The sequence below is a fragment of the Eschscholzia californica genome, unplaced genomic scaffold (assembly GCF_041429995.1).
Source record: "Eschscholzia californica isolate CP2 unplaced genomic scaffold, dmEscCali1.0.p SCAF_2, whole genome shotgun sequence".
NCBI lineage: Eukaryota > Viridiplantae > Streptophyta > Magnoliopsida > Ranunculales > Papaveraceae > Eschscholzia > Eschscholzia californica.
The window spans coordinates 25,207,569-25,218,526 of NW_028238309.1; the positions used below are offsets into that span (position 1 = coordinate 25,207,569).

The 10,958-nt window shown below is 34.6% G+C and overlaps 1 protein-coding gene across 4 annotated transcripts; it reads right to left on the reverse strand.

The window, feature by feature from the left end:
* Nucleotides 1-350: 350 nt before the first annotated feature.
* LOC147557104 (uncharacterized) lies at nucleotides 351-8,165 on the reverse strand. Of its 4 annotated transcripts, XR_015233852.1 has the most exons (10): nucleotides 7,542-7,667; nucleotides 6,434-6,574; nucleotides 5,681-5,953; nucleotides 5,314-5,515; nucleotides 4,927-5,208; nucleotides 4,601-4,763; nucleotides 1,440-1,573; nucleotides 1,076-1,246; nucleotides 916-952; nucleotides 351-720 (listed from the first exon to the last, which is right to left on the reverse strand). XR_015233852.1 is itself a non-coding variant. In XM_086658108.1 (7 exons), exons 4-7 carry the CDS (start codon nucleotides 5,689-5,691, stop codon nucleotides 3,390-3,392), a joined length of 408 nt encoding a protein of 135 aa, XP_086514234.1. In that variant the 5' UTR covers nucleotides 5,692-5,953; nucleotides 6,434-6,574; nucleotides 7,542-7,666; nucleotides 7,929-8,165; the 3' UTR covers nucleotides 3,238-3,389. The 4 variants fall into 4 exon arrangements, 2 of the variants coding, with proteins under 2 accessions (XP_086514234.1, XP_086514235.1); XR_015233851.1 differs by lacking the exon at nucleotides 4,927-5,208 and having other exon boundaries at nucleotides 916-1,246; nucleotides 1,440-1,696; nucleotides 5,318-5,515; XM_086658108.1 differs by lacking the exons at nucleotides 351-720; nucleotides 916-952; nucleotides 1,076-1,246; nucleotides 1,440-1,573; nucleotides 4,927-5,208 and adding exons at nucleotides 3,238-3,425; nucleotides 7,929-8,165 and having other exon boundaries at nucleotides 5,318-5,515; nucleotides 7,542-7,666.
* Between the last annotated feature and the right edge of the window lie 2,793 nt (nucleotides 8,166-10,958).

Consider the following 10,958-nt stretch of genomic DNA (forward strand, 5'->3'; position numbering starts at 1 on the left):
GAGGATATTTGGGGACATGCAAATTTAATAAAGAAATAACATACACAATAGTTAAGGTAAGATGAAAGTGATATTGGACGATGGAGATTTAAAATTTTGTCCTAGTTAACATTCATTTGTCCAAGTTACCTTCCAACTAAGCATCTAGGGTCATTTATTTTGTCTCTGTCATATTGATCTGTTTTGTATAATAGACTAGGCATAACCCCCACCCTACGGGCGGGAAAATGCCCTTTACGCAACCTGAAGAAGTAAGCATACAAAAACAATATATAAAGTCAAAAATTTAACTAACAATTAATTAACCAAGTAAAAACCTAAATAAAAACAACAAATGCATCCGACCATAATTAAAAAGAATTTGACCTTTTTTTAAAAAGGTCAGGTTACCCAAGAATATAACCATTAATTTTTGTTAAGAATATCCTCAACCTCCACAAATATAAATATACAAACTTTTATAGGAGTTACATTTGTCTCAACGAATGCTGAAAACACTTTTACCGAAAAATGGGGTTAAGGGGGAAATCAGATTGAAGATAATATTTACAACAAACATACAACCCAACCACCAATTCTCCGATCTGATAGTATTTAATCCAACATAGCCCTTAGCATTTGTTGGAAGTAGATTCAAAGAAAAAATAGCAGAAACCTTCTGCTAAAGCGTCAAGAATTCCAAACGTCCTCGTTCTTGATGTATTTCTTCAAGCCTCTCAACTTGAACAATATAGAAACAGTGAAAATTGTCAAACTATGGTCTTACAAGAAAATAAAAATTATAGTTTTAACCAAAATAAGACTATCTTTGTGTAAAAGAGACATGCAAGTTTCTTTATTTGTCTTGAATGTCATTAGGCTGGTCCATGACCTATATTTTATAGTCTTACAAAATTGAAAATTGAGAAACATAACCTTGTTGTTTCGATCCTTCAGCTTTGTAAGAAGCTTACTTAAAAGAATCATTTTACCTATATACAACATTGAGAAAACACCAACTTGTCATGAATTGAAGTTACAAAAAATACAACATAGATATCAAAGAACGATAAGAATTGTAGAAGAAATAACATACTTGTACTTGTAATAAGATGATCCCTAGTAGTGTAAGGAGGACAAAGTTCAGATCGTCGAAATAGGCATGGATGATTGCAACATTTCAGAGTTGCATTGCTATGTTCAGCAAACGCTTAGGCTCTCCAGCAGCGTTATCAACTTCTAGCCTCCTACAAGAAAGCACGATAAACTACACAAACAATGAAGACATGCCTACTTTAACTATTGTATCTTTTGTGAAGGCAACCCTTTCTATACATTAGATTTCAACCTTTATAGTAGAAAGGACAGCTGATACAAAGTCCAGATATGAAAAGGTTCTTGAATAAAACTCAATCCTAGAATTAATGCATCACCAAGAGAAAAAAAAATGAGAAGCTTACCATGTGATGTGTTGAACAACCTTTTGATCGTCATTTTCAGAAGACATTTGAAACCATTCCTCGCATGTTTAAGCCGAACTAAACATCTTTGGAGGAAGAGAGTTAAGGAGCGACCAAAGATCATGTAGATTGTTCTGGACAAATAATGATATCAAGTACATTTGGTTCCATGAGAAGAATTTCCGACAACAGGATTTCAACCATCACACATCTATTGTTAGTTTATAACCTCTTGGCAAACTTAGAAAACTCGTTCCCTATAAAAAAACAATAATTCCACACATAAAATAAGAGAAGGATTATATTCATATTTGAACCAAGGCTCAGACAGAAGAGCAGAAAAGGGATGAACACATTGTAGAAATGAAAGAATGTTTTATATGACTCAAAGTAATGTTATGCTTTCATGGAAATTTGAACCTGGTAATGGAGAAACCCATTTCTTGTATAATAGAGTTGAGTACTGAAATGTAGTGACCTAAGACGATTGTCCTTCGAATAATCAGAATTCTACATCTTTTACTGAGCCTTTTTGACCGAGATAAATCAGTCGCCGGGTGCTTAACTTTGCCTTGCATTTTTAGCATGAACTAACCTACAAAAACAGGTTGTTATTGGTTGTCGGTACTCGATGAATGTAAACCAGCTATTTTACCAAAGAAGATTTAGTAAAAATAAATTCTCAGTTGTAAATTCTTTAGTTCATGGTCTTATTAATAAAAAAATCATGCCATATAAAACTTACTTGAACAATTGCAAAAATCATAGGAACGTCTTTAACCAATGATAATTGTCCTTAACCGGTCACACCAATAGTAGCATACATATGAGAAATTTTTGGCGGTAGCAAATCCATAAAAAGTGGAATCTTCAGGTATGATTGTCGAGTCAACCCTTTTAATTATCCGACACTGACACCCTCTCCCAATGGAACAGGATCATGGGTCTGAAGAAGTAATTGCGTTAGGCGATAAATTAGAAACATTATGAACTGTAAGTACTAAAAGAGTTTGTAATTCCTCTACAAACCTTCCTGATATTGACCACCAGGACACTCAGTGGAGTTCCAAAAGCTCCAACAGTCCAACTTATGTTATTTTGAAAGATTTACATTCTTATTATAAGTTATCAATTGGATTTTCTGCTCATCTACTCTTTCATGACAGAAGAAAATTATCTATGCCTCTATGATATTAACCACTCAAACAACCAAAAATCATCTACCCTACATTTTGAATATCTTTTGCCTAAAAATACAAGTATCGAATCCATAAATCTAGCTAGATTTGAAACAAAACCCTAAAATTTCAAAACAAACTTATAAATTTCAAAATGTAAAAACTAAATCCTCAATTGAGCTTCGGTAATCATAATATTGTTAAGGTTTAAAAATGTTGAGTTGAGATGCGTAACGGAAACAGTAAAAGAAAATCGAAAATGAACCTAGATAAAATAGCTTGTACAGACATCAACAAAAACTTTACTGGCATCACCAGAGTTCCAGTACATTGAGACTTGCAGTAAGTTGAACAAATATTTTCATTAAAACCATAATCAAAGTGAAAAAGTTAGTAAAAAGGAAGAAAAATACCTTAATCTGCTGTAATTAGACAAAGCTTCCTATCTGTATGTTGAGTTCTCATGACGAATTGAATCAGAAATCTAAGTAACCCTGGATGAGCACTTAATGAAATCGATTTCAATTTTTCACTAAGCCCATTGATTACGAGGGAAGAGGAAAGAAGGTAACGACAGACGTGAAGGATGTATGCTGCGTTATTTCAATTGAGTTATGCTAAGGGATGGTGGAGTTATACAGGGGTTGTGGGTTAAATTTTGAAGCAAGAATGTAATGAAGGTTAATTGGCTCACTAGTACCTGATTTTTTATCCGATTTTAGTGTTTTCTGAAGCACCGTCTAATGGAGGCAAACCCAAATGTATCACCTCGTTAAGCATCATTATTGCAATACTCAAGGTACCTAACCTGAAAATAGATCACATTACACGTTTCACATACTACGTCGAACATTTTTTCTGCAACGAAAAAGTATAATAATACGATATATAACTCATCTTCTTACTGAGAGATTTTTTGGAGAATTTCATATTTGGGGAGGAAAATAAACATGAAAGGCATAAGGAAAGTTAGAATTACGAACCTTTAAGTCTTTAAGAGTATCAACTATTCATCCTTTCAGAAGTATAATCAGAATTCGGAATTAGATATGAACAAATGTTTTATTTACCTAAAGTGCATTTTGAAGATGCCAAATTCTTCGTTTAAAAATTTAAACGAATGTAAATAAAACATTTGTTTAAATTTTTAAACAAATGTTTTATTTACCTTAATAAATTTAAAAATTCGTCACCTGCATTTTTCGTAATCATCTTTGATATAACTTCCACATTTGGGGTGAAGAATCTATACAATAAGAAAGAGTATCAAGATGCCAAATTATTCGTTTCTCTTTTTAAGTAGACAAAAAAGTTTTGTTTAAGGTTTTTTATATAATGAAAATACAGTTTGTAGTAATCGTACAGTTGAAACACAAATACACAGTCTAGAAAAACTGGACATGCATAAGCTTTCTTCAGTTATGAACAAAGCTTTGTTATAAGTGCATGTGTTTATTAGGTATGTATTTAAACAAAGTTGTTCCATGGAGGAATTTGACCAAGTAGGTATTGTGGAAATTATTAAAATGGTGAAAAATTAGATTCTGTAGTGTTGTGTAATCCATCTGGAACTATTATTGCGAGTAAGCACAGTAATGTTTGTAGGAATAATCAAAAAATTGATAGGAATAATAAAAAAAAATTATCTAATTACCCATGTTATAATCTATGGCCTTTACAAATTATGCGCCTAATGTTTGTAATCTATATGTTTTAACCTAGAAATTCATTCACACATTTCATCAAACACATAGGGTGTGCAAAAAAACTTAGATAAGTACAATAACAATAGTAGTGAAGAAGAGTTGCTACCCAGAATAATAACCTAGAAATTATGCGCCTAATGTTTGTAATCTATATGTTTTAACCTAGAAATTCATTCACACATTTCATCAAACACATAAGGTGTGCAAAAAAACTTGGGTAAGTATAATAACAACAGTAGTGAAGAAGAGTTTGTACCTAGAATTACGATAGAATTACCTTAAGATTTTTAATCTCCATTTGAAGTTTTTTATTTGCATCTTTAAGCTCCTCAGTTTCACTTCTTAGCTGATTCAAAACGCGGATGGCATCATTTAGTATGACAGACTTGTCAGTTCTGGTGGGTCTACCAGGTTCCAATGTAGAGCCCAAATTTGCAAACCTGCACAAAGCATAGACACACTTTTCAGCCGAAATACTTCTAAACTGACTCGAGTTGTATAAGAAAACATAGAAAAACTGCATAAACCATGATTTTGCTCTAAGGGTTTGAAAACTCTAGAATATTACTGAAACTGATTTCAAATTTGTGTAAGAAAAAGCACATCTCGTTCATCTTGTCGCTTCGCAATTTTTCGTGACAAGCTTTAGAACCTGCTTTGTTGCAAGAATTAATCCGTCCACTGTCCATATCAAGCTTATGTAAATTCACAATACTTGGAAACCTTGTGCTCAGCTTCAGTATGACGTAACGTGTTCTCCGCAGCTAGAACTAATTTTATTTCCTTGTCATGACGATCTATAGCTAAGCTAGCAAGGATTTTCCTCTCAATCTTGCCTTCACTTGTACGGAAAACTTCTAAGTGTGTACAGAAGAGGTTGATTGTCTCCTTGTAGTATTCAGTTATCCTAGGTCAGTTGAATTCTCCTATAAATTTGACAGTATTAGGCTGTAAGAAGCTGAAGATTAAAATAATATCCCTAAAGCTTACCTACCTAGTAAGAAGCTCGATAAGATTAACTTCCCTGCCATGCCATGAGATTTGACCGAGAATACCATTTTTAATCTCCTTTTGAAGCTCCTCGGTTTCACTTCTTAGCTGACTCAAAACACGGCTGTCATCATTAAGTATGGCAGAGTTGTCAGTTCTGGCAGGTCTCCCAGGTTCCAATGTGCAACCCAATTTTGCGAACCTGCACAAAGCATAGACACACTTTTCAGTCGAAATACTTCTAAATTGACTCGATTTGTCTAAGAAAACATAGCAAAACTGCATAAACCATGATTCTGCTCTAAGGGTCTGAAAACTCTAGTACATTACTGAAATTGAATTCAAATTTGTCTAAGAAACAGCACACCTCTCGTTCATCTAGTCGCTTCGCAATTTCTCGTGACAAGCTTTAGAACCTGCTTTGTTGCACGAATCAGTCCGTCCAATGTCCATATCAAGCTTATGTAAATTCACAATACTTGGAAACCTTGTGCTCAGCTTCAGCATGACATAACTTGTTCTCCGCAGCTAGAACTAACTTTATTTCCTTGTCGTGGCGATCTATAGCTAAGCTGGCAAGGATTTGCCTTCACTTGTACGGAAAACTTCTAAGTGTGTATAGAAGAGATTGATTGTCTCCCTGTATTATTCAGTTATCCTAGGTCAGTTATCCTAAAACAAATAAACTCAGAATAAAAGCCCTATTGATAAAATAGGAAAACTGAAACCATTCCCCATTTAAATACCTCATTGAGATGGTCAGAGAAGTGAATATGTAATTTAGGTCTAAAATGAAATCGTTCAAAAAATCAATTACAAAATCTATATAACAAAACATAAAAGTTGTGACACATTAGAGATACAAACACATGATGTCATAATTCATTCAATATTGAAGTCATTGATGAGGATATTAATGAGGCGTTATCCTTCCGAAGATTGAAAATAGAAATTGGGGGAGACGAGAGTTTAGAATTTGAGGGGAGTGGGAGCAAATATAAAAGTGACTGTTAGAGGATGCTTCTCTAATTAGAGATGTATAAGATAATGGGTGAGCCAAGAAAACCATAGAAGTTAATTAGGGATTAGTAATGGAGGGTATATAGATAAGTGTCATCACCTTCTGTTTTGTGAGAGACTGAGAGCCCTCTTTGCAGCCTCCAAACACCTTGAAATGACATACCAACCTTGAGCACCATTGCACCACAGTCTCCATATTACACAACAACATAATTGAACCAAGTTTTCAGTTTTCTTGTACCTGAATTTGAGAATCATTATATTTATATCTACGTTTGAAGTACAAACTATATCTCACCAAATGTATGATAAAGCGACTATATATTTTATTCTAATCTTTTACCTAGATTTTCTTTAGAAACTGTTGACGTACCAACCTCGTCAAAAAAGTCCATAATTTTGCTTGATTTGTAACAAATAACGAAAAATTAAGGGGAAGGAACGTAAATTCAAACAACACAAACAAAGGGATAAAATTATAAGATCTAGGATGGAGACTCTAAATGCTCTACAAAGTAGGATGCCCTATATAACATTACATATAGGTTTGAAAGGTTGCAACACTCTTAAGGCATCTCATATATAGTTTGATAATGTGTTACGAAGGAAACATTCATCATTCAAATAATGAGAAAATATTGTTTTCTTTCTCATGTTTTCTTATTCAGTTCAAATCTTTAATGACAAAAGTATATGTGGCTTATTTTCTGAACACGGGTAAGTTCTTTTCAATTTTTCATGAGCAAAAGCTTTCTAAATCTTGATCAAATCTTGAAATGTAAATCTTAATCTCCCAACCCTAACAAAAGAAGAGGATAATGGTATGAGTTTAGTTAGGCATTTTATCAAACACTTAGTGTGTGCCAAATGTCTGAGTAATACTAATAATGGAAGCAGCCAAACCAGTTTGATCGATTCCTTCCATGACCTCTTCCGATGTAATCAAACTATTAAAAAACCAAGATATTTCTAACCAGCAGTATGTCTAAGTCATAATGAACTTAACAACAAAAACGGAATGGTAAAATTTTTCATCTAAAGAAGCTAATCCCGGAGCACCAAGAAGTACATATTAACTTACCAATCAGCTACATATGGAAAAGTAGAAAGAGGTAAAATCAGATTAGGCTCAGCAATCAATGAAAATGAAACAAATTAATTTATTATAATGCCCGGAAAAAGTGTTCAAACGCCTGAATTAGATATACCAGATGTAAGGGGTCCGAGCGTAACCGAAATTATTTGATTTTTTTGCTTCTTCTTCCTTCTCTTTGTCTCTGCAAATCACACAAGAGACGGGAGGCTCCCTATCTCTTTAACTCTATCTCTCTGTCTACATGAAATCAGGAAACCCAAAGGAGAAGACAATGAATAGTTTTGAAAAAATAAATGGGATTTCAATCTTTTTAATCATAGATTTAAAATGAAGAAAGAAAAATCAATAAAACTTAATTGTTTCAAAGAGGGATATCAAGTGAGTATGAAATCAAATGGAGTATTAGATTTTCCACTAAAGATAAATCAAATTAGACACCTTCAATCAACTGAAGCAATTGTTTTCCCAACATTTCCAACACAGTTTAAGATGAACTCACCAAAATAATGTTTGAATGAAAACCCTAAAAGGTAGTAAATCTCAATATTAGATGACATGGAGATAAAAGAAATCAACTAATGAACTTAGGTTTTTTAGGAATCATGGTGATAAAATATTCAATGAAAGTAATCATTTTAGATGAAAGGAATCATGCTTAAGAGAGAAGAAATTTAATGAATCATTCTAGATTAGAGAGGAGGGCTTTTGGTGGTTCGTCTGAAGAAGAAAGAGAGACGTAATAGAGAGTAAGGAATACGAATTGGTAAATCTGCAAGGTTGTCCCACTCGTAAATCTATGTGGCAATCTAGTCATCATCTAGGGACATTTATTTTATCCTAGTCACAAGTATCTGTTTTGTATAATAGATGTTTCTATATAACCCTATGTAAACCTAATAGTTTTAGATAAACATCAAAACTTGTATAAATACTCATCTATACATATCAATAAAATCAACCAAATGAAAAGTATTTTCTCTAAACCTCTCCTCTCTCCCTCACTCGACCAAGCTCGATCTCACTCTCTCTCTCACTCTCTCTCTCTCTCTCTCTCTCTCTCTCTCTCTCTCTCTCTCTCTCTCTCTCTCTCTCTCTCTCTCTCTCTCTCTCTCTCTCTCTCTCTCTCTCTCTCTCTCTCTCTCTCTCTCGGTTAAACTCAAATACTAAAGAGGGTACTTCCCTTTTCACAAGGTGTGGTAATGGTCAAGTATTAGTTGTAATTAGTCCATATTAGTAGAAGATTTACTGCGAACATATAAATTTTACCTTCCATATATGGGTATATATATTATGTTACCCAAAATATAGTTAAAAGCAGTAAATCAACAGAGAAATATAATTGAGCAAGGAATCAGTAAATTAAGGAAGTAACTAGTCTTTTCCAATGGTTTATTATAAACCAGTAAGCCAACCAACTTAGATAATGAACCTGCAATAGATGAGGAAACTATAATGGTGGAACAGAGGCACGAGTTAGACTTACTGTTCTGAAGACTTAAAACGTCCCTGCTACCAAAAAAATCGGTATTGCTTAGCAATATCTGAGCAAAGTCCCTTAGGATTCAACTGTTCTTTATCAGAAATTGAAGAAGCAAGCTTCATTTTTGATCTGCTGATCTTGATAAATATTAGATGACATGGAGATAAAAGAAATCAACTAATGAACTTAGGTTTTTTAGGAATCATGGTGATAAAATATTCAATGAAAGTAATCATTTTAGATGAAAGGAATCATGCTTAAGAGAGAAGAAATTTAATGAATCATTCTAGATTAGAGAGGAGGGCTTTTGGTGGTTCGTCTGAAGAAGAAAGAGAGACGTAATAGAGAGTAAGGAATACGAATTGGTAAATCTGCAAGGTTGTCCCACTCGTAAATCTATGTGGCAATCTAGTCATCATCTAGGGACATTTATTTTATCCTAGTCACAAGTATCTGTTTTGTATAATAGATGTTTCTATATAACCCTATGTAAACCTAATAGTTTTAGATAAACATCAAAACTTGTATAAATACTCATCTATACATATCAATAAAATCAACCAAATGAAAAGTATTTTCTCTAAACCTCTCCTCTCTCCCTCACTCGACCAAGCTCGATCTCACTCTCTCTCTCACTCTCTCTCTCTCTCTCTCTCTCTCTCTCTCTCTCTCTCTCTCTCTCTCTCTCTCTCTCTCTCTCTCTCTCTCTCTCTCTCTCTCTCTCTCTCTCTCTCGGTTAAACTCAAATACTAAAGAGGGTACTTCCCTTTTCACAAGGTGTGGTAATGGTCAAGTATTAGTTGTAATTAGTCCATATTAGTAGAAGATTTACTGCGAACATATAAATTTTACCTTCCATATATGGGTATATATATTATGTTACCCAAAATATAGTTAAAAGCAGTAAATCAACAGAGAAATATAATTGAGCAAGGAATCAGTAAATTAAGGAAGTAACTAGTCTTTTCCAATGGTTTATTATAAACCAGTAAGCCAACCAACTTAGATAATGAACCTGCAATAGATGAGGAAACTATAATGGTGGAACAGAGGCACGAGTTAGACTTACTGTTCTGAAGACTTAAAACGTCCCTGCTACCAAAAAAATCGGTATTGCTTAGCAATATCTGAGCAAAGTCCCTTAGGATTCAACTGTTCTTTATCAGAAATTGAAGAAGCAAGCTTCATTTTTGATCTGCTGATCTTGATAGAGTGATTGAGAAGAAAACAGAAAGAGGAACTATAAATTATAGAGTTTGTTTCTGTGTATTTTTCTAGAAGGTAGGCCTATGTATAGAGTTGGATTCACTAATCGTACGACTTTAGGTCGTTTTGATCTAATGGTAGATAGCTACTAGTCAATACACATGCACTTTGACTATTTCCACTAACGAGTAGTGGGTGGAAAAAATCAGAAATAGGCACTTCTCTGGTGGACCAAGACGAGGACCACGACCATGACCAGAACCACGACCAGAATCTGAACCAGAACCAGAACCAGAGCTGAAGCCAGGGTCGAGTCGGTGACCCGACTCGCGGGTGTGCACATGTGAGAAAGAGATGAGGTGAAGGTGTGTGATGATGCACAAAATGTCCAGACGTTGACTAACGTCTGAAGAGTCAAGATCAGACCTGAAGTCTACTGGGTCAACTCGACTTAAGGTAGCAGGACAATTGAGCCCTTGATGGTCCACCAAATATTCTCCTAACTAGGAGGTCGGCCAGAAGAAACCAGCCCTGCAAAACGCCCTAGGCATGGACAGATCAGCCCTTAATGGGCTTGCTCTGTCCGGCCCAACCCTCTATCTTGGCCGGCCAGGGATCTCCCCTTAAGGGAATCCCTGTTTGCCCCTTAAAAGTGGGTTTTTACCTTTTTCAGACTCCTCTTTCGAGCCTGATTCTTTCTATCTTTTAGACTGGATCATATCCATCTATTTACAAGTTCCCATCAGTCTATTCTCACTGTTCAAGTTACCGATTCTAATGTGTAACCCGTTGTAGGATGCGGTCTATGTTAGCCACGGGTAACCGAAGTGATCCAACAATCGT